This window comes from Eleginops maclovinus, chromosome 11 (genome assembly GCF_036324505.1).
Source record: "Eleginops maclovinus isolate JMC-PN-2008 ecotype Puerto Natales chromosome 11, JC_Emac_rtc_rv5, whole genome shotgun sequence".
NCBI lineage: Eukaryota > Metazoa > Chordata > Actinopteri > Perciformes > Eleginopidae > Eleginops > Eleginops maclovinus.
This window is the reverse complement of record NC_086359.1, coordinates 12,726,966-12,750,287: the sequence shown is the minus strand read 5'-3', so window position 1 is coordinate 12,750,287 and position 23,322 is coordinate 12,726,966. Positions and strand designations below refer to the sequence as shown.

The window sequence follows — 23,322 nt, the reverse complement described above, 5'->3', positions numbered from 1 at the left end:
GACATTAGCTTGCTCGGATCATCATGAATTGCTTTCGGATATGCTGTGATGGAAACATTTTACATGTGAAATCTGAAAATCACAGTGTTTTGGCCTTTTGAGCTCAAATGTCTCTACATGCAATGCATGATGCTGGCTGCCATCCATGTTTGTTTTGGGACAGAAACACAAATGGCATTCTCACAAAATATCCAGGATTATCTACAACCTGATCTCCAGTCTTTACAGTCGGTCAGTGTGTTGTGATGTCTGGTGCATTCACTAATACTTTTGTTCCTTCCTGATGAAGATAGGTACATAGCTACATTTAATGTTAGGTTGGTAGAAACAATGTTTTTATGAGGTTTGTCCAGTCTTTGTATGTTTCAACTAGTAATCAGGTGTGTCCTAAACTTAAATGTAACTACTTACTAATATATCATTGACATTTAGGACATTTTGAAACAGTTTGTCAGTGTTTCACACAGGGCTCACACCCTGTTACACACCCTGCTAAATACCTATAAAGAGCCTCACGGTCAGACAAACACTCACCGGCTTCAAAGTGTGCAGGCTTCCACATGTTTATGCATGAATACAGAGACATACACACACATATTGGGACATGGGTAAAGAAACATTCACGCAAACAGAGATGAACCTGAGTCATGGTGCCAAAGCTCGCCCTGAGGTGTACCTTCATCCTACTTCCAACCTTCTTCTTTCGATCTTCTTGGGTGGGGGACACCTTGGCGTCACCTGTCTCCTTTTAAAGGTGTCAAAGCACCGAGTTGAGAGCCCTCTCTGTCCTCTGAAGAAGGTACGAATCCCATTTAGCCGGAGGCCGACCTCCCCCCGCCCAATACAGGTGTCACAGTGATGCAAAAACATTATGACAGGAAACCAAGTCCTGTTTTAAAAGACGATAAAGGAAAACTTTTTTTGTTGAAAGGACTACTGCTGCCTTTCAGTTTTAACCTTCACCTTTTTCTCATGGCTCCCTCTCTTTTCTTCAATCTCATTTAAAGTTCCTTCTTACGCTCATCTCTCCCACGCTTCTCCTTTGGCGTCTTTCTTACCTTCTCTCTCTCACTCACTCCATGGCAAGCCTCCATGCTTTGATACCCTTCACTTAGCATGTCAGCAGTGATGACATATGTACCCATTCACCCGCCCCTGTCTTCATTGTTAGAAGTGTATTCCAAATCAAGCAGGAACAAGCACGGCCTTTTGCTTTACCATTTAACATTTTCTGCCTAATAAAGCCTCCAGACATTCAACCAGGCTGAATATGTGGCTCTTCAATAGAATTCCTTCTTAGAGATCCCTTATACAAAGCAGGCAGAAAGCATAATTTGCCTCGTGTGTTTTCAGTGAGATCCCATCCTGTCAGGGGTGAAGGGTCTTTTATCTCTAGGGGTGTCTTGAGTGGCTCTCATGTCTGGTTCAGAGCATGCAGAGGCTCAAATCCCAGCGACAGAGTAACGTCAGCATGAGTGGCAGCGGGGTCGACAGCAATGGCTCTGACAAATCCTTCTGTATCTGGTTCAGAATCCACTGGGGCTACTCGGTGAGCTGCCGTGAATCACTTCGGGGCTTAATGATTTGCAGATATACGGGGAGAAGAGGGCTGGAACCTCCAGGGCCGGAGTTTATCTCTCGGACCTGACCCTTTGATCTGGCCCACAGATTAACCCCGCAGACAAAGAGATAGAGCCTGTTTGTGGGTGTGTGTGTGTGTGTGTGTGTGTGTGTGTGTGTGTGTGTGTGTGTGTGTGTGTGTGTGTGTGAGTGTGTGTGTGTGTGTAGAGCAACAAATATATTGTGTGGGCATATATCTCATGGGTGAATATATGTGTGTGTCTGGAGCCTTGAATAACCTCAGTCTAACCCTAAGACCCTGGAAAAAACAATAAAAGCAATTTACAACGGTCCAGTCAGTGAACCATTACCTGACCTATTGTCCCGTTCCCGTGAGGAGAAATTCACTGCACATCATTGTCACAGTCTGTTGTTCAGCAGCATTGTCTCATAACAACTGCTCTAATTTTGGATGACTAATATTGTGTTCCACATGGCTTTCCCACATAAAAAGTTGAAAGTGCCTCTATGACTTCTCCCCTGCTGTTGTAGGTTGAGGAGTAGGCATAAATTATTTTTGATTTGTTTTATCGCATTAGGTAGCGATTGATCATCCTATTTCTGATGAACTCAATCTTAACCTTGACCATCACTTTGTCCTGGCAACATTTTAAAAGTATTTTTTAGATAAAGTTTTAAATCCTCATGTTTTCAGTGACCTCTCTGACAATCATATGATGGACGAATTGCTCTATGCTTCCAAAGAAGTAAAAACGTTTCAATGACCCTACAACCTTTCCTGTAGCACCACCCTCAGGATAAACTTAACATCTTAGGTGCTAATAAGGCCCTATAAATAGGATAAACATCACTGTCTTCATCACATGTTAGAATTATGGGTGTTATTGGACTTTGGTTAGACTGTTGGTCTTGTTTAAAGACTGATTTCTTTCTTGAAGTCTTAAAAACCTGCTACAATAAAAAAAAAAAGCATTTGTTCATTACCACATGAAAACATTTTTGGTACAGATCTGGATTGGATATAAATGATAGAAAACTCGACCTGTTCAAATAGGTGATACAACTGAGAGGTTAAGATCATTTAAAGTTAATAGTCCTTAGATTGTTAGACTTTATCCTTTCACTTTATTCACACCATGTTTTCTTCAAAATGATTCAGTATATTTTAAAAGTCTTTTATAGGGTTATAAAAAAAGTATCCATGAAGAACACTGTTAGCAGTTCTCGAAAAACAGAAAGATACTAAAACTGGACACACCAGGTCAACAAAAACCAAAGGCAAGTTCTGCTTTTTTCCACTGAAATGAAATTCTGTTCCGGTTTGATTGCTCACCAAACAGTGGATGAAGACATTCCAGCGACCACCCACTGCTGCTCATGTATCACACAGGAGCAGCGCATCGGCCATATTTGTCTGCTGGTGACAGATGAAAGAAAGAAAGATCCAGCTCTGCATTTCCATCCACAGGCTGATATTAGATTGACATGAGATGACTCATTTAACTTCATAATGGAACGTGTCTGGCTTGGACTTTGTAGATTCCCCTCCTAAAAGCCAAATTGTGCAACAGTTTTTGATACACACAAAAGAAGAGCTGCATTAAAGACCAGCCAGTCAAAGACTCACTCTGCTTATTAAATAACAGCCTTGCAATTGTGTCGATATTTTCTGAAAGTAAGATACTAACTAATCTCACTACTGAATCCAAAGTGATCAGAACTCATTCTTTCAAAGCCCTTCAGTCCTGGTTGCAGGACTACAACAGAAGCACTATGCAGCTTTATATCATGTACTTAACAGAGATGCATTCTTGTTTCATTATCCCTTAAAATCCAGATACAGCTCTGCCATTCAGAGACACAGATCAGTAGTCTAAACACGTATAACAGGCTTGTCATCGGCCCTCTGTATAAGACTGGTGGCTCTACTAAAGCCTAGCATACTGCGACAGGGCATGGAGGATCAGGACCAAATATTCTGGATCTCAGACTGGTGAGCCACTGGGTGACACATCTTCATCCCTATCTTCTAATTTTCCCTTTCCACAGCCTTCAAATGCCTCTTCTTCTTCCAACGCACGGCAGGGGCTGTATTTCGGCTTCATTATGGCCGCACGAAAGCCATATTTTTTACCATATTTACCATTTTCCTCAGTGGGCAGGGGTGGTGGGTGGATGAAGGGAGGCGGGGTGTGTGGAAGAGGAGAGCAGGAAGGGAGGGAAAAGCTCCCCAGATGAAAATCCTAAATCAGTATGCCCTGCCGCTGCAGCTGAGGCCTAGGCAGGGATTTCATTTAATTTATTCTCCTAAGCCTGGGAATCAGGCCATCAAAAGGAACCAAACTATCAGGTTTCCTGCACTAAATGGCCCAACAGTGTGATGTGGCCGGCCTGTGATCTGACTTAACCCTTTCGAGGTGGCAGGCAGTGTCAGAGCCAGTTGCCTTGCTTGTCTGGACCGATTTATCTCCTGACACTCTGAGGACAGAGGAACAGACACTCAGTCGGGACTTGTGAACTGAAGGTGACACGCTGGGGACGGGTGGCTCTCCCTCTCAGTGTTTGGTAGATTTGAATATCCCTTCTTTAGCCTTGTTTAATGGTTGTGGATCATGGGATTAAGGGACACAGGCTCATGGTAGGCCACTGTTGAAATGCCAGCACCAGTCTCTCTAGTGAAGTATGTTGATATGATGGTTCTGCAGCATGTTCTTTGCATCCGGTGCCCACATCCAGCGCCAGTGCAGGAAGTAGTGTCCTTTTTTTGTAGTTAGTCAGAAAAGTCATTGAGGTCAAAGCTTTGGTTGGACGTACAGTATAAGGCTTTATAACATCCTTTGGAATAGCATACCCATTGAACATCAAGCAATATGGGCCAAGATCTGCAAATTCATTCTCCCTTCTTTAACAATTCATATAAATGTATTTAATGTTGCAGAGGGATTAAAAAAGACAAAGCTTTTTAATTAAGGAACTGTTGCAGTATTCCTACATGTTTTAGAATATCTTACGTCGTAAAACATTTAAATCAGGTCCACAGGAGATGAAAGAAAACTTTTTTTACTATAACTTCAGATAATTCTGGAGATCCAAGCTGTAGTGCTGTAGCTTTATTTTTAAACTGAGATTTACCCGTGATGCCGTGTTGGCAGGTAGCTGTGGACAAGAGGAAAGTGAAGTACAGAGAGAGATTATGGATTTATAATTTATTTTATTTTTTTAATTTGAAACAATGAATTACTCATTCAAGTTGAGTCAGGTCTAATTTGAGCCCAGATTCCACAGTTTCTCAAAATAGGTGTTTGAGTCAAATCCAATAGTTCTTGCTCTTGTGTAAATCCATCTTTTGAGTTCTTGGAAATGTTCAAGCTTCTCCATTTGTCTCGACCGCATGAAACCTGTCTCTGACCAAAAAAAAACCATAAGCTACTGTTTAACCATCTCTGAGGAGCACAGAACACCAAACAAGCTCAGAATTATATTTCACAGAGGTTTTATTTACTGCTTGACTCATTGCAAAGAGGGTTTAAGAGGTTCTTATTAAGTTATTCTAACATATAGTGTCCTTTGGTGAACTTGTTTCCCAAAGTGTGATCAAGGGACGCTCAGAGGTTACAGTGGAGGTTAAAGCTGTGTCCCAACTCTACACAACACACTGATTTTAACCAGGTTTAGAGTATGTTGTACATAGAAAATTATGTATACACATCTGATAAGAATACTACTAATAATAATCAGAATAATAACATAAAAACAGTTTACTAAAGGAAAGTAATACACACATTTTACCTACATTTTTTAGAAAGGATTGCTCTTGATGAGATATTTTTTTCCAAATAATTTCAGATTTTAAAACATTTTATATTGTATTTGAACAGTTAGTACTTCTTTCTTGTGAAACACATTTCACTCTAAATGACAAGAGTCTGCAATCTGGTTAATACTCAGTTCACACATGAGATCAGTTAACAAAAAGGTAGGTAATTGCAGTACCATGCACAGCACACAACCTTGTATTGCTATGAGGTCAATGCATGGTCACAACGGTTACTATGACTTTTTGATACCAGTTTTCTAAAATACTGAACGTGATAAGTTTTAAGGTAACAGGCTCGTGGGCCTTTTCTTGACCCACATTTTATTGACTAAAACTGACGTGTTTGGTGTTCAACAACGAGCTAAAAGGAAACACGAACACTGGAAGAGTACATTTTAGAAGCAGTTGCAAGCACTTGCAGGCTCTAGCGAGGACTTACGGTCATAAAGAACATAATATTACTTTCTTCTTATGAACACAGTGGAAAGCAGGGCAGATATCTGATGACCAGCTCCTTACCCCTCATCTCCTCTTTTCCTTGATCTTCCCCCACTGTTTGCTTTACTTTATTTTCTGTTTTTTCTCCCCCTCCCCCTGTAATTTTTTCGTGCAAAGAATAAAATTTCATCTGCGCGGGCTCTGGGAAAGGCGGCCCTCGGATTGGCCCTTGCCCGTACAGATGCTTTGAATTTACAGGGCTTTTCTGCCTGCGAGGAGAAGCAGGGAGAGATGGAGAGATGGATGGTGGGGTGGAGGGAAAAAGATGGAAGGGGGTGAAGGGGGGTGAAACCTGCCTGTATTTCCTGGGGATTAGGCGTCAGATGGGCGCCCTCAGAGGAGGTCTCAGGTCCCGGCCTCCCTGGATGGCTGGGAAACTGACCCCCATCTGACTCTGAGGACTTCTCTATGCCCTGCCAGCATGTAGCCTCAGGATGGGGCCGAGGCCCGGGCTTTTTACCTGGCCGGCTCACCGCTGACTGCCAGCAGACCAAAACTTTCTCATTTATTTGTTATACATACATTACATATAAATAAACGTCTGTAAAGTCTCATTATATCGCCAAATCAGGAAGACCTTGCATTTGCATTACAACCAAATTACCTCGTTTTTGTCGAAGTCTTCCTTCTATATAATAACAACACCTGCTAAGATACACTACCTATCTATGTGATGTTGACAATGAAATCATGTGTGTGCAGTTATAAAGCAACACTTGTTCAAGGCCATTAAATGGTTGGTTGCAGAAATGTCATCAATTTGAATTGTTAAAGCCAAGCAACAACGGCAAAGACATCCAAAACAGTGTAAAATCAATGTTAATGGTCTTAGGCATCTCCGCACAATGGTCAACGTTAACCCATTGTTGAACTTTGACTCTAAATGTATGAGTAACCTTTAAGTGATATTGTGTAAAACGCACTAATCTTCCTCAGTTGGTCCTCATAAGTAAGGAGACAATTGTTCTGTAACACTTTAAATCATGCTCACTTTAATAGTTTAGATGCGCGTGCGCGCACACACACACACACACACACACACACACACACACACGCACACACACGCACACACAGACACACACACTTACAATTTATCTTTTCTAAATTTCCTACAGTTCTGGCAGTAACCAGAAGGGCAACAAAAACACAAACAAAGATCTCCATATCAAGAAGTAGAACCTTATGTTTTTTTAAAGGTATTTTATTAACGGAGTGTGTACAGACCTTTTGTAGACCCATTTATTGTAGCAATTCTTTAGAAAGCATTTTACTTTTTTTTTCGTTTCATAAGAAAGTTAGGCTTTTGAAAAGTCCAAATGCAGCAGAGCGGTCAGGTTTCTCATAGATGTCCGTCAATACCAATTCAAATCCAACTCAAATCAAACAGTGTCTGTGTGGAGAGGCCTGCTGCTGCACAGAAAATGGCTGAGATGAAAAATCAAATTCTTGATTAGAGGGAGCCATCTGGTGGCGGCTGGATGAAAGAGCAAACCAAAAGCAACAGCAGAGAGCGTATATTTCCTGCAAAGATGAGTACATTACTTTTGTAGCTTAATAAAGACAAAAACACACAAACAGCAACTCTCCCACTAGCTTTTCTCCTCTTCAAAACCACCTATGCCTTTAACAATCAATTCAAATAGAAAATAAAAATCTGTGTTACAGTCCAATATTTTTTTTATAACATTGCACAAATACTCCATCTATATATAAACATTGATAGGAACTCACAATATAAACCACTCTGCCCTGCAAAAAACCTTTAGTTCTACCGTTTCATCTCATAAAATAACTCAAATTTACTGTAAATGACAACCAAGAGGTATTCAGTTTACAGTTTAAACTCATGACACTTGAACCAGGATGAGTATTATAATACAAGCGTCAATTAACTTTCAACTGATTAGTTTTGTGGGTATTCAAGGTCACACAATAATTATTTATTTTCTGCCCATGTAAAGAAAGGCAAACACAGAAATTTGCAACACACAACACAAAATCTCATTCAATACTTCTGTGGTCTCCTGAAGACCAAAGTAGAGCAGAGATACCCTTTCATTATACAGTACTGTAAACAAAAGATGATCAACAGAGAATTTATTTTAAAACAACTTTCATCTTGTGTTTTTGAAAAGAAAAAAAAAATAGCTGTTTTAACTGTTTACTGCCATTACATGCATTGACCCGTATTCATCAGACTTCTCTGGGAGCCTGGCAATTGAGGAGTACTGGAGCTATCACACATAACATATTTTACCGAATGTACCGAAAAGTACTGAAAAGTAAATCTTAAAGTGAGTCTTTTCACTTGAATCTCTTTTGTAGGACACTGTTTGTATTAAAAGACAGCCGAAAAAACAGTGCACTTTTACATTTGAATGCCAGAGGTGACAAGCAAATAACAAATTAAAAACAATATAGGAAAAATACAAAATAATGCAAAAACAGGTTTCCCGGCCTTTAGAAATTTTCCTCTTTTTTCGATAATAAAACAAACCACCAGGAAAACACCTTCCTATCTTCTTGGAGGAAAAATGGGGTAGGGGGAAGGAAAGGAAAGAAGGAGGTGAATTGCTCCAAGCACTTTTAGCTCGTCTCCAGCTTGGCCATTTCCTGCACATAGATCCCGATGCTCTCGCTGTCAAACAGCACAAAATAAACGGTCTTGATGGTGGAAGACATGGTGGCCACAAAGTAGGTGGAGATGGCCTTCAGGATCAGCTGAGCCGCCGTCTGCTTCGGGAAGCCATTCCTGAAAGAAAAGAAAAAACGTGGGGAAATGTAGGGCTGTCCTCGAGTAACACCTAAACGATTTGGGTGGCAGATCTGTAATACTGACTTTCTTTAAAAAATGTGTCCTCATGCTAGTAGCTACTACAACTAGCATGAGGAATCAGTTGCTCTAACGTCAAAGTTGAATAGCTCAACAAACTTTTTCTTTACCTCTTTCAGCTCAGGCTTGAATTTTTGATTTTCATAACATCAAAGCACATGAATTTTGCAAGTTCTTTAGGAGTGTGAACACATAGCACCTTATTCTAAAGCTGTTTGTAAGGGAACCTGATTTTGACTGACCCCCAATCATTCAGTGGTTCCAAAACTGTGGATTCACTCTCTTACTGTTACTCCAATACTTGACATGTTTGTGTAAATCTTTTCAGATCAAAGTGAAGGTGTTTACATCTGTTGCAAGGAAACTATTTAACCTCCCATTTAGAGAGAAACCTGAGAGAAATGTACGGGCAAGCAGAGCAGATGAGCAGGCACATTTTACTGCTGACGTCGCAAATATGCCACTTCTTTTGGACTGGAACCAGTATTGCAAGATGTGTTACGTACCCACACTTTTTGGCAAACCACCTGTAGTTTTTGACTTAACTGAAGCCAAAGAAAAAACACGCTTGAGAGACACTTCATACCGTCTGTTAGTATAAGATGGGATTACATTTTCTTAAAGCATCTCAAATTCACAAGCCTCAGAGAAAATGATAATGTACCTCAAAATAATGGATTGTCTGTTTTTTCATTCGAAATGTTTTCTTACCTCCCGCTACCAATGGAGGGGAAAGCCACAGACTTTAGTTTCTTCTCATCCGCCAGAGCCAAGCAGTTCTTCACCGTCTTGTCCAGCATCTCCTCACATTTATCGGAGCCCCAGCCTGGACTGTTACAGTGAATGACGTACTTAGCAGGCAAGCCAAAGCCAGCGGTTAACACAGCTGAGGGATGAAGGGAAGTAGACACTTTGGTCAGAAATGAGGTTGATATAATTGTTCCTAGCATTACCAGTGGGACTAAAGCAGGTCTCTGTTGCGCTGGTTGAACATTTGTAGTAAGAAAACTTTTACGATTAATGATGACAAACGATTGTTTTTAGTTACAACGTAATTTTTCATTTCAATTTACCAATTCTCTTTCTTTATAAATCGTCAGAAAATGTTTTGTTACAAGTACCAAACAAAAAGCACACATAAGCAGCAGATCGTCAGGGTTCAAAAAGCCAGAGCTAGTGGATGTTTATCTTGGCTGAAAACAAAAAAAGTCACACAAAAAATCCAATGTCATCAAGCTATAACATTTTTTTAAATAGAAAAAAAAGAATATTAAATTAGTTGACCTTCATCTGTGAACCAAAAAAAAGAAAAATAACTGAAGAAATAAGGCATTACTGTACCACCGTATTCCCCAGAAATGTTGACATGTTTACATGATGGTTTGATCAACATTGAATGCTTGTAGTCACCCAGAGCTGTCACTTCTAATAATCAGTGAAATAAGTACCTTAAATACATTTTCTCTGACACCACATTTTTTGCTGTCATAACTTTGTGCTAGTAATGATTAGTGAGACTGACAGTAAGGGAACTTATTTACTGCTGTCATTCCGCTGGAAATGTTCCTGTCACTTCGTAATTGTCCACAATCAAAACCCGCTTCATTAACTCATTTTGTCAGAAGTTAAAACCCTGGAGGCCTGAGTAGCTAGAAAGAACACTTTGCTTTGTGGAAAATGTATGTAGCAAAGCTCCAATAGCTTAAATGGTTTGGCCGGGGTATTACAGCGAGGTGGGCCAGAGAAATCATTTCTCCAGACAGCTGAAAAGTGGCAAAGAAAGGAAGAAAAAGTAAAGGGAAGAGAGGAGGAAACCGAGATGAGAAGGAGGAGAAGAAAAAAAAGAGGAAGATGAGAAAAAAGAAGAAGAGGAACCTAACCATTCTAACCAGCAGCTGTAGACTCAGCCAGTGCCCCTGACTCCGAAGTGAGAAAGCCTCCAGTCAGATTTTATTAGCCCTCAGTGAGCGTGTGACTGGCCTGGATTCAAAGCTGAGGACAAGTTATTTCCAGATGGAGAGACTTCACACAGCAGAGCGAGAGTCACCCCACTTGTCATGAGGTAAAGCGTGTGGATGATGATTATGGTTTTCATGACTCCCTGCAAAGTTCGACTTGTTTTATGGTTTGGGAAGAAAGAGCAGTGTGGTATTGTTACTGAACTGCACGTCTGGAGATCAATCAAACTATGCAACAACACTGGGACACTTCACTTCGGTGAGTGGTGTCCTTTATCTGCCAATTTATCCAACCATGTTCTTTTATTCAGCATGAAGAAAAAATTAAAACAGTTAAGTTGCTGTCGGCAAACTGACTCATTACTTCCTATGTGCAAAATTGTTGTTTATCTTCCAAAGAGCCACCCGGTGTCTTTCCTTATTTCTCTAATTGTGATAAATGAATGTATGACAAAAGATCAAAAACAACAATGTCTTATTTGTCTTTTCTCTTACGCTCTGCTGGCTCGGCGTTCAGTCACCTGCTAATCTATTTAAGAGCTCCACACAGAGAGCGGGATTTAGATGCTAAGCTAACTTGGCTGCATGAGAGAGAGCAGTAGTGAAGGTGGGGAGTGTGAGTGATGAATAATGATAGAGACAGATGGAGAGAGTGGAGACAAATGGACTGAAAGATAAAATAATCTGACGGCTCAAACAATATGACTCTCTAAAGACCGTTGCCTGTAGTTTTAGACCAAAGTAGATATTAAGTGCCAATAATAATATCTTTGATCATTTTTATGACCAACTAGAATTACAGCATTGGATTTGTATGCCTGCGCCAACCATGTCATTACTTCATCATTTGCTTTCTTAGACATTTGTGTGGAATAGACATAACTAGCATATGAAAATGAGTTATGAACTAAAAACGTGTTGTGTGAGGACCATGACCTTTGACCACTTGAATCTACTCAGATTATTCTTGAGTCTGAGTAAACATTTGTTCCTATCTGTTTTTTATTTCCCTTTGTTGTTTCTGGCCAGGGTTAATCCTTGCTGCAGTGCCCTTACATCATTTGAGTTATGTGTAGGCCGAAAGAACCCAGCCTTGTTTAGTTTGGTTTGTCTAGGAGTGTGTGAGACACATTGACATTACCGTCATGGGAGTAGGGTAGTGCTTGATTTAATGCATTTGCAGAGTAACTGTTTGTTTTGACGTGTTTATCTCTGTTAAATCACCTGTCGTTTTTTTTGCATCTCTAATTTAAAGAACAGAAAATCTTACTACTGCAGCTGTTTACAATAAATTAAGAATGAAATATTAATTTTGGAACAAAAATTGTCAGGATGTAGGACAAAAAAAACATTATTTGCTCTGTGCACTTACCGCCAGCCACCTCTAGAGGGCCGTTCTTCTTCTTCAGCTCCGATAGCGCCTCAGTGAACTCCTTCCCTCCCTTCTTTTCCAGAGCAGCGCCTGCAAGTGGATGAAAGGATTTGAGTGATCACATCCTCACATACTGCTGATAGACTCACAGACAGACAGCAGGACGGTGTAGGGGTGATGTCATGCAGACAGGCAAGCAGGCAGACATGGGGACAACGATGCTGTCAATCATTTCACCTGGTTTCTCCCAGAATATCTGAGCTACAGGGTCTCTGTTACCTGGTTTGTGAGACTCAGGAAGAGTTTTACAACCAAGCGCAAAGATTCAGGGCTGCAATTTTCCAAATGACTCATTGGAGTCAGTAAAAAAGTTTATGTCTTAAAGCTGCGGTGCCTAATTACTTCCCTCTGTCCACACATACTGGCTTTTTTGCCAAGGACTGAGGGTATTTTTCTTTCACTCCCAAGTTAGAGGGTGAAAAGTTGTTTAAAAAACAGAAAACAATAACAGCTATACAGTTATAAATGAATGTATGAAAACTCTAATAACTTGTTTGCATATGGAGAACAACCCTAGGAGGAAGTTCAACAAATGTATAAGTTATGATGCAAATTATTTGTTTTCTTTGATTGTGATGGCTTACAGGAGATGATTACATAGGTTACTTAATTTGACATTTAGTCCTAGCAAAAGAGAAAAGCCACAAACAAAACCAGAGATCATAGAGGTGGTTTAAATATACCAGAGCCAGGGAAATCAATGTTTGGGCTGCAATATCAATAAATAAATCAGGCAGGAGGAGAACAATTAAATAAGGTTAATATTAGCTCTTTTGGAGAAAGCAAGCAGTTCAAATAAAGCCTTTTTTGATCATCTAAATGAATCATTAATTCAAGGGTAAATATGTACTCATTAATTCAAATGGCCAACAACACTCATACGTTTCATCTAAAATCTTCAGGAAATAAACTTCTCAATCAAACTTTTAGTTGATTTTCTTTCAAACCAGCCAAACTGACAGCAGTCGAGGGAAACAGGAAAGGAAGCGAGTTCCAGATCACCCACATTTCAGTCTAGTGGAACAAAGCAGCAACAACAAGCAGCAGCAGCAAGGCTTTAAGACGCACGGACAGAAAAATACAGTTGTGTATGCATTATGTGATGCATTATGCGATCATGTTTCTGTGTAATCAATGCACTCATTAGACTACTAAGGGAAACATGTTGAAGTTCTGTATTTATTTTCATCAGTGGGATAAGCTGTATAGTTGAGTTATATGTGGGTGAACCACAGATGTGACATATGGGGCTCCACTGTTAAATACTTTTTCCCTGCACATGATGTAGGCTTGCTTTGGCTTGAGCCTCTACAATGTGCAAATAAAAAATAAACTTGTGTTTTTTTAAAAGATGAGGATTGAGTAGTAGCTCAAGCAGAGGTTTGTCTGTTGAAGTGGGAATACTAAATAAGAAAACACTGCAAAGGGCTGCATTGGTGTTAACATTGAAAGAGTTGTTTTTGGCCTAAAGGTGGATAAGTGCTTTGAGAAACAGACCCTGGATAAATGCAGAAACTGTTTTGAAAACTTCAAAATTTCTGACATCTGACAAAATAGTCAGCTGCAAACCAACAATGTTTGGATGCCGTAAGCTGCCAAATTTACATTTTTCGTGTCCACACTGAGTTTGCCTTCTGGGTTAGGTTTATTGAAAACCAAGTGTGTGACTGCAACTCTGTTTGGCAACTGACTTTCACATCCTAGAGTTTCCCCACAAGCATCTCTTTGCATATATAAAATAATCCCTGCGTAATTAAATGTTCACTCATACTAGAGCAATAATTCTTTCAGTCACTGTTTCCCCAAATTACAGGAATACAAAAGTGAAACATTTAAAGTAGAAACCTTATGCAGTTGGGTTGTCGATTAAAAGGTGTTATCACATTATAACTAAAGAGCAATATTAAAATTGTGCTGCTGCTGTGATGTTTGTCCACAGACTACAGTGCGGACTATCTGGAACATGCAGAGAGCGAGCAGACAGGCACTGGTGGTCTCCGGTGGTTCCTTTACCTACTTCACCACCTGTATAGAGGGAGGAGTTGGTCGGGTGAATGATAGCGTCGCTTTCCACGATGGAAATGTTGGCCTGGACAACTTGCAACTACAGACAACAACGACAGGCAAACAACATGGAGGTAAAAAGACAGTTTGTGTTTGTGTGTGTGTGTGTGTGTGTGTGTGTGTGTGTGTGTGTGTGTGTGTGTGTGTGTGTGTGTGTGTGTGTGTGTGTGTGTGTGTGTGTGTGTGTGTGTGATCAGGGGCAACAAGATGGGAAGAAAAAATCTAAACTAAAAGAGATTAAAACAAAAGGAGAGGAAGAAAAGAGACACGGTGAGCACGCTCCTTTTTGGCCAAGGATATCAGATGAATCAAGGAGGCAATTGGTGAAGAGGGTGCAGCACATTAAACCAGATTAAAAATGACAGTAAATGACCATAAGTTTTACCTTACAGTCATCAACGCACAAGATTGCATTATTTTAAACAATCACATTTTATTTAAGCAGTTTTTAGTTGGTGGAATTGAGAAAAATACTTATTGTATAGTCCTGATTACTTGGCTCATAAATGAGCTGAGAACTGTATGATATCCCCTCCAGGCCACAGACCTTACTGTCTGTAATTACAGAGATTCTTTAGCATCTAAAACAATCTGATATCCATCTAAAAGGAGGACAACCTGGAATGAACCTCAACACATTTACATGAGGTGAAGAGCAAGCAGGATGCTGCTCTGAGGAGTTTTGATTGAAAAATCCTTGAATGTATTTTTTGTTTATCTGAAAATCAGTTTTCAGTCAAAGAGCAGGCTTTGTTACTTGAGGTCAAAGTCAATATATTAACCAGACATGCACAATGCGAGCGCCCTAAATACGTTTCTTTCCCTGAGAGTCCAAAAGTCCTTAAGCACTCATAAAAATCTGCTATAGCTGAGGTTCTCCTATAGCACAAAACCGTTCATATACAATATGATAAGAAATGCTGCCTCTTTCAATAGGTTTACTGTATTTTTTCAACTAATTCCTGCTTCAATTTTAACCTGGCCTTATGTATTGATTTGTGCTTTTATGCATTTCTGAGAAATGCTTCTAACTCAAAATAAAGAGTTGTATTTAATCCATACATTGTAGAAATTGTAGATATCATCTTCCACTTTCCAACATCTGTGCTTACTGATCATAACTAAAGTTGCCCACAGTGTGAATGAACTAAGTTTTTAGAGTTCTTAATTCAATGACTAATTTCATTGAGAAGTGAAAATAGAAATTGTCATGCTGTTAACCAGTCAAGGATTTTTGACCTAAAACCCTACTTGGACCAGAGATGATGATTGGGGGGGGGGGGGGGGAGCTCACCTAGATCATCTTTAAGTTCAAGTTCAGCATTGATGGGGTTGATGACCCCCTCCACGTCAAAGCCAGCCAAGTTACTGACCTCGCTGTGAATAAGGTTTAGCTGCGTCAAGCGGGGGGAGGCATGCCAACGGAGGAAGATTAAGAAGGAAGGGGGAAGGAAGCAAAGCAATTAAAACCAGATTCATAAAACTCTTCAAAGAATACCTTGACATTTTGATGATTGATAATAAGAACTGGACATTAAACGTATCTGCACTACTACTTATTATTAGTAATGTATGCAGTGACATGTACGATGTTATGTCTTAATGTGGACTGACGACCAACACTCAACGTACAGCTGTATTTAAAAAACATCTCCCGTACATAACACAGCTACAAAGGTTATAGTGCTAAGTTCTACCGCTAGTTCAGCATTAGTCAGCATTGTAGTAAGGCTCTGGTTAAGCCCCATTAAAGTAAACAGTCACAACTCAAAAAGATCAACATAGGATAGCAGGCCTGCTGATGCATGGATTAAGAAATGCTTAATTATTTAAAATGTCAATGGAAAGTATTAGGATAATGAGTACCACACAGACCTCAACAGAAGAGGGACATCAGTCACAGGCTGACATTAACCATCAGGGAAATGATGGAAACAATAACTAGAAGGTTGAAAAATATTGTTAAACTGGCCTTTTTGTAATTGTAAGAAAAGCACTTGTAATACGAATAACATCTTGGTTATATTAAAGTGTCCCAGTAAGCCGAGACAGTGAGCCACCATAAACAATACCAGGACCCTGATCCCGCAGCAGCTAAATTCAATTGAACCCTCAATAGTTTGACAAAATGCTCTCTGATTTGACCCACCTTTGCAGCTGTGGTGTACTTGTAGAATGTAACTCTATATTATTAGCTTCTAATGTAGTTGTGTTTGCAAATCCAGTTTATTTATATGTTTTATTCTTTGTTTGCCAGAAACTTGACAGAGGGAATTTTCTAAAATAAAGTCAAAATATCAAGGTATCCTTCAAAATGTTAAGATTTTTCAATGCATAAGGAATATCTTGTTAGTATTTCAGAGTCAAAAGATTCATTACTAATCTGTGAGACAAACAGCACATCAAAGGTTTTGGAAAGGAAAAGGCCCAAATCATCCCAAAATAAGTAATTTATGTGTGACCAAGACCTGAGCAGGTAAAGTACAGCAACATTCTTATGTCAATAAAGCAGAAAACAGACACGCTTTTCTATTTATGGTGCCATTATCTTCAATCAGTCAGCGATTAAATGCTTTATAAAATATTATGGCCTTTAGAAAAAGGCACATTAAAACTAAAACATCAATTCATTTATTGTGCAGGAGAAGCAAGGAGGGTCACTACTTCAAAAACTAAGTCTGCCATCACCAGAAGTCAGAATAATTACTTAGTTATATATCATTTATTAGTATTAGCATATGCAAAGTGAAACAAAGCATGCAGTGCGATCAGCAGCAGCTAAAAGTCAAATTGAGCTGAAACGCTGAAATTTGGAAGTACATTTTCCACATTTGCTCTTCATTTCTAGCATTAGTTGCCAACTTGCAAAATAATTATATATTGCATCCCTTCAGAGACCATCTCCTAATATTTTCTGTTTGGGTTTGATCGTATGTTTTACTATGCCTCCCATAAGCGAGAAGAGAAGCAAAATATAACAGAGGACACTGTTGAAATTATACTTCTCAGTCAGAGTGCTAAACACAGCACATATAATACTGTTGTCATATTTTCGTATTATACTTTTAGAACAAAGAGTGCACTCAAAAGCCAAAATCAAAATAATAAATGACTAAGACATATTATCACTCTTTGCAATTATAGAATCAGTGACGCTTCTTGCATCACTCTTGAGTCATCCATTGTCTTACACAATGTCCCTTACCCCCTCTGCCTTGTTTTTAAACTTAAATCTATTTTCATACGCTTCAGTCCTGAAGTCTGAAAAATACTGCTGTAGATACAAGAGCAAAATGTACTTCCATGTTTCAGTTCAAATCAAAAATGTTAATGCTCAGTAGGACAAAAGCGAGGGGAGTAGGTAACACAGCATTCAAGAAGCACTGCAACGTTGTCTAGCACGTTAAGCCCTTAAATGAAGTCTGGTGGATTATAGCAGACATAAGGAAGTACAAGTTGATGAAATCTACAGTTAAAGAACAAAATATGAACAAATTACTCATCACAACACTATCACATCTTTTTTCATTGATTTCACCTTTTTTGAATCAGGTTAACTCATAACTGAAGGGTAGAGATTTAAAACAATTGCATGAGAACTGTATTTTGAAAAGGCAGATCTAGCAGTTTGTAATCTTAAATCAGGAGTAAAACTTTTAATTAAAACCCTGTGGCTGAGAACAAATTAGAAAAAAATCTGAAAAAGGCATAAGATTATATGTTATTTCTTTAAATCTGAAAAAAAAGTACTACCTATGGCACTGACCTAATATCTATACAGATAAGATTTACCTATGTATATTTTTCCTAATGTATTTGTAAGTTATCAAAATTGTGTCTTGTTTTCTTTACGTCTTATTTCTTATTGTTTGCCTTTTTATTAACCTGGCATTAGTAAGGCTTCTCTTTATCCCAAACTTTAAACAGTTATTTGAGACTCTGAGACACTGTAGTTTATTGTGTATTTATCTTAGTCCTTCCCGTCTATCTCTACAGAAATCAAACTGACCTTTTGACCCAGGAAGAGGCTCTTGGTGGATAGCACGGTGAAGCTGTCAGTCGGAGAGCCCTCTGTGGTGCTGTCTGCTGATGCTGCCTTGCTCACCTCACCCTGCTTCTGTGGAAGACAAAAATGCATGTTGACACAATGTGGTACTCAATACGAACATTGTTTTTTGTCGCCTCTTTGTGAGGTAAGGGGTCCACTTGACCTTCACTGCTGAAGCATGATAATATCTTGTCTCTGTAGTGTGCTTTTAATTAGATACACCTTGTTCCTGCCTTTCAAATATGTCTAAGTGTTTAATAATGTTTGGTTGATTTTTACACCAGTACTTCTAAAAATCTGAATGATTTAAAAAAGAAATGTACTGTATACAAGCAAATCAAAGTGTAATTTAACAGCTAAACACAAATTACACTTAAATATAGGAGAACAAACCCTGATTCATATTTGATCAGCACAGCCTCATTTTACGGCTTGACGCTACAGCAAGAGCAGTGACACTGCATGAGAAGCCCCTCTTTTCTCTCCTCTTTTCATGATGCACTGCTCTCCTGATATAGGGACCGTCTCAGCAAATATAGCAGAACATTGTATTTATAAAACTTACCAAATGCAGATTTAATTGCAGGTTATCATTGACAAAACTTTTTCGAATTTTTCGACAGTAAAGATATTCATTCAGTGTTGACGACGACCCCCTGAATCCACATGCTAACATGGATAGGTACCTTAGCCTTCGGTCCTGCCTTTTTCCCACGCATCTTCTTGCTTGCTGATTTCTTGACCGGTTTGGGTTTTTTCTCAGGTGCGGGTGAGACAGGCATCTCCAGTTTTCCCCTTGCTCCTCTCTTCTTAGACAGCAGCTCTGGATGGATGTTGGGCAAAACTCCACCTGATGCAATAGTCACACCTTTCAGCAACTGAGACAGGAAGACAATGTTAAAATCTGAGGTTAACGTTGAACCACACTGAGGCATAACTTCAAAAATGAACTTGACATAATATTAAGTTAACATAAAATGAAACATTTCTAAAAAATGTTGTTTTTTTTCGTGCAGCAGCTGACCTGGTTTAGCTCTTCATCATTGGCGATAGCCAACAGGATGTGTCGTGGTGTGACGCGACCCTTCTTGTTGTCTCTGGCAGCATTACCTGCCAACTCCAAGATCTCAGCTGCATGGGTGAAAACAAACAAAAATATCATCAATAAATGTGTTTTTAAAAAAAAGAAAAATGTAAGGCATCTGAATGCATAGAAAAATATAATCAATGGTAATAGTGTCTCATCTCCCTTTGTTTTTCATCAAATAGGAGAAATAAGGAGTAACTTGATCGGACTAAATATCACTGAAAATAAATATATCCAAAAATAAAATATATATATATAGTGTCAACATTTGAAAAAAATAAACATGGTAAAAAAACATTTGTATTGTTTTGTAATCATCCAGATACTACAAAAACAAATGCAGGCTTTTAGAGCCATCAACATCCACTGTCATAGAGCTTTGCTTAAAAAAGTTGCCAGTTTGTTATAGTTTGCTATGGAAAAAGTAGATCAGTCCAAAGAAAGATGCATCTTGTATATTTCATCATTCTCTCACCAGTGAGATACTCGAGGACAGCAGCCAGGTAAACGGGCGCTCCCACCCCAATACGATATTTTGGCAGACCCCTTTTGATGTATCGCAGCATGCGTCCTACAGGGAAGATGACCCCGGCCTTAGTGGACCGGGACGTCTTGGTCGACTTTTTTTTTCCTCCTCGGCTGGACATGGTGCTGAAACTGCTATCAGAGTGGACCTCTGCAGGGACACAACAACCAAGATCCATTTAGAAATCTGAATTAAACTGATTTTCTTTTTAATGGTGAGTAAAATAATAAAAATTAAGTAATACAGTACTGAATATTCACATGTGACTAGTTTGTTTAATAAATCTTGACAAGATGAGAAAACATACACTTGTCGTACTGGTGGAAATCCCTAACTGAAGATCTGTTTCCTAGGGTGCCTAATTTCCCCACATGTGATCCCAATGTTAAGTTTAAAAATATGGTTGACATCTAGTGATGTCTTCCTTTACTGAATGAAAACAACTTATTTGGCAGTATGACAGTCATGGTTCTCAAAACAATTGTACAAATGCATTTTCTAAATTTGTTACCAACAGGTTTAAAACAAGTTTCTAAACTGTTGATACCGTTTAATGTGTTAAATATATATATTTTTAAACAATAGCTGATTTCATAGATTTAACATACCAAAAAGAAACTCTTTCTGTAATGTGAAAATATTAGTGTTTTTAAGCATCACAAGTTAAGTTTATCACTCCATTAATATCTGCAGCGCTTAGTTGTGTGCTATCTTTCTCTACCAATCAAGTTTCGAAATGTATTTCCTTTTACTGAAACAAGTTAAGAGTTTACCAATTACCAAAGATCCACATTTGGCTTTTTAGTGTGTTTTTTCACACACAGATCAACCTTGGGTCAAATATCAACTTAAAAGTCACACTAGCTGCAAAAGGATATAGTTGTGCTGTGTGATCACTGCTGCCAACCATAGACTGTATAAAGCTGCCAACGGACATTTTATTAAAAGCATGCTTTAGCAGCCTGACATTTCGGGAATAGCCAATTATGTGAATTGCACGTGGACATTGTGTTTCAGTCTAACTATAATAATATTTCAAGTCAATCCCCTGGTTATTGCAAGGAGATGTAAAAATAACTGGTGGAAATCATGTGTTACTATAGCACACCAATTAGCTGTCTGATTTGGATAATTAACAAGATCCACAAAAGGCCAGGCTGTTTATTAAACCTGCTTTCATGCATTTATTGATACATGATATAAAATCAAACACATCAAGAGGCAATTAACCGCCAACGAGGTTAATGGCCGGCAAATAAAACATCTGCGGCATTTTCCACTCCGGACAGGTGCAGGTGCGTTGGGTATTTCTTTAGACTGCCCACTGACAACGATTTCCGCATGTCCACAGCGTCAGGATAGCTCGCACATGTACATTTAATGCATATTATAGACAACTATGCATAAAATATATTTGTCAGACGACCTGAAGACATTTTCCTGCTCCAGGTCAGCAAGCTTTCGAGTAGAAATAACCCCGGCGGAGTGACAGCAGCTGCCCGCTCCTCCTCCCCTCCCTCCCCGCCTGTCAGCTCCAGCAGTCTCGGCCTCCATGCATGCCAGTAAAACACGAAATGGCAATGTAAACGGCACAGCACCGTAAAACCGAGACCGCCTCTGTTGAGAACCATACTCCACCCGAAAAGACAGCATGCAAGCCCGGTGAAATACTCACAAATAATACAGCGTTGGGAAAATGTCTCCGGTTCTCCAGGAACAAGTCTGGACAGAATCGACTCCCACAATCCACAGCGAGCGTTCTGCCCGCGGAGCAATGCAAATACTGGGAATGATCTTTAACCCTTTGCACCTTCACTTTGTCCAGGAAAACACGTGGTTTGAGTTGAAAATGCTGACCGTTTTGGTTCCAGAGCAGATCGATGCTATCTTTCACATTAAGGGAACGGGAATTGACATTATTCAGCGTGTGTTACACAGTTGGTTACGTCGAAATTGTTTCGACCAGGGGTGTCGCTAAATCTGGGTATTTTGTACAAATATTCCCCCAACCAACCCACACAAATCCTCATGTTTGATTACACCACAAGCTTAGATTTTACAACAATGTGTTTTACTTGATTTTAATATGATTAACTGAATTGTATTTTATTATTTTATTTTATTTTATTCTGGCTTTATTCAGTCCTGCGGTAAGTGTAGTTTTAAATCACAAAGCTATATGTTACTGTGGTTATTACCTGGGAAGGGGGAGATAGTATTGTATTTATGTTGTATAAATTGTCTGTGAGTTACACACAAAGTGATATATAAGTTTAAATTTGATTTGATATGATATTGATCAAAAACATTTATCAAATAGCCGATGGGCACAACACGGTTCCATGTACTGGAATAACATCACTTACAATACAAAATACAAATAAAATGCAAGCAAAACAATGAGCCAATTACAAAACAAGATAGCTCCAGGAAAATATATGCAGCCCCTATCATGAAACAGGTAACCTTTCAATACTTAATTGATTTAAAAGATGTCAAACCTGTCTGAGCAGCTTTTAGATGGCAAACTTGAAGACATTAATGAGCTTTATGGTCTTGCATTACCAAATGGTGCTCAGTTGACAGTAAACAGTGCTGCAGTATAGTTTTGTCGTTGAGGAGGTATTCAATATGATCAATTAACCCTTAAGCGTCGACGATCACGCCGGCATGCTCAGATCACGTGAAATGTTCATGCAGGCGCTGCATAAAAAAACAACAGTCCGGACAACATTGCCGGCTGCTTCTGTCGAAAGTACTGGCTTGAAACTCTATGCCAGTCTTTGTTTCATCCAAATTGACGTCAATACGATGGTTTAAAGTTTATACAATAATATTTTTTCAAGCACTCAAAAGTTTGAAAATGCAAGCGCATTTTTTTACATCTTCGCCGTATTTGATCATTTTACGGAGCGGAAAAAGACGCTGGAAACTTTAGACCGGGCTCAACAGGATGCATTTACCAAGGAAGGGGAGGGGTATTTAGCTATACGAAGCTAGACGAAACAAGACGAAGAGAGACGAAGAGAGACGAAGAGAGACGGCAGGAGCCGAACAGTGACCGCGGGAGCTCGAGAGAGAGAAAGGAAGATAGACCATGAGAGACCGAGGGAGATCGAGAGAGACGAAGATGGACGAAGAGAGACGGCGGGAGACGAAGAGAAACAGCGATTGAAGAAAAGTGACAGACAAACATTGAGAATTATAGATATAATTAGATTGATTTACAGTTTTGAAGATATAATACTTTACAATAGGGCCTACTCTGTTTCACCGTTGACAGAACTTTGAGGTATGAGTGAAAAACGCCTATGGATGCACCTGCTATTTGTTCATAAAATGTCTATATAGGTTCATGATACCTCAATCAAACGTTTACATTATCATAGTGACATCCCCTGTATATATTTCCAGCTTTCAAAATGTTTAGTTGTGCATGTTTGTGTTACCCATATACAAAATAATATAATTTTCAAAA

At 39.2% G+C, this 23,322-nt stretch overlaps 1 protein-coding gene and 1 long non-coding RNA gene across 7 annotated transcripts; one reads left to right on the top strand and one right to left on the bottom strand.

Annotated features, from left to right (window-relative positions):
* Window positions 1-3,488: 3,488 nt before the first annotated feature.
* On the top strand, window positions 3,489-18,320 carry LOC134872487 (uncharacterized). Its single transcript, XR_010166803.1, has 3 exons — window positions 3,489-3,574; window positions 14,059-14,257; window positions 18,180-18,320. It is a non-coding gene; the product is annotated as an uncharacterized LOC134872487 (long non-coding RNA).
* Window positions 7,062-22,585, bottom strand: LOC134872486 (core histone macro-H2A.1). Of its 6 annotated transcripts, XM_063895811.1 has the most exons (10): window positions 22,346-22,583; window positions 21,520-21,731; window positions 19,794-19,994; window positions 19,256-19,362; window positions 18,918-19,109; window positions 18,193-18,300; window positions 15,478-15,577; window positions 12,060-12,149; window positions 9,441-9,615; window positions 7,062-8,648 (listed from the first exon to the last, which is right to left on the bottom strand). In XM_063895811.1, the coding sequence occupies exons 3-10, from the start codon at window positions 19,963-19,965 to the stop codon at window positions 8,483-8,485; spliced, it is 1,110 nt and encodes a 369-aa protein (XP_063751881.1). In that variant the 5' UTR covers window positions 19,966-19,994; window positions 21,520-21,731; window positions 22,346-22,583; the 3' UTR covers window positions 7,062-8,482. The 6 variants fall into 6 exon arrangements, with proteins under 6 accessions (XP_063751881.1, XP_063751882.1, XP_063751883.1 ...); XM_063895812.1 differs by lacking the exon at window positions 21,520-21,731 and having other exon boundaries at window positions 22,346-22,585; XM_063895813.1 differs by lacking the exon at window positions 22,346-22,583 and having other exon boundaries at window positions 18,193-18,297; window positions 21,520-21,788.
* Between the last annotated feature and the right edge of the window lie 737 nt (window positions 22,586-23,322).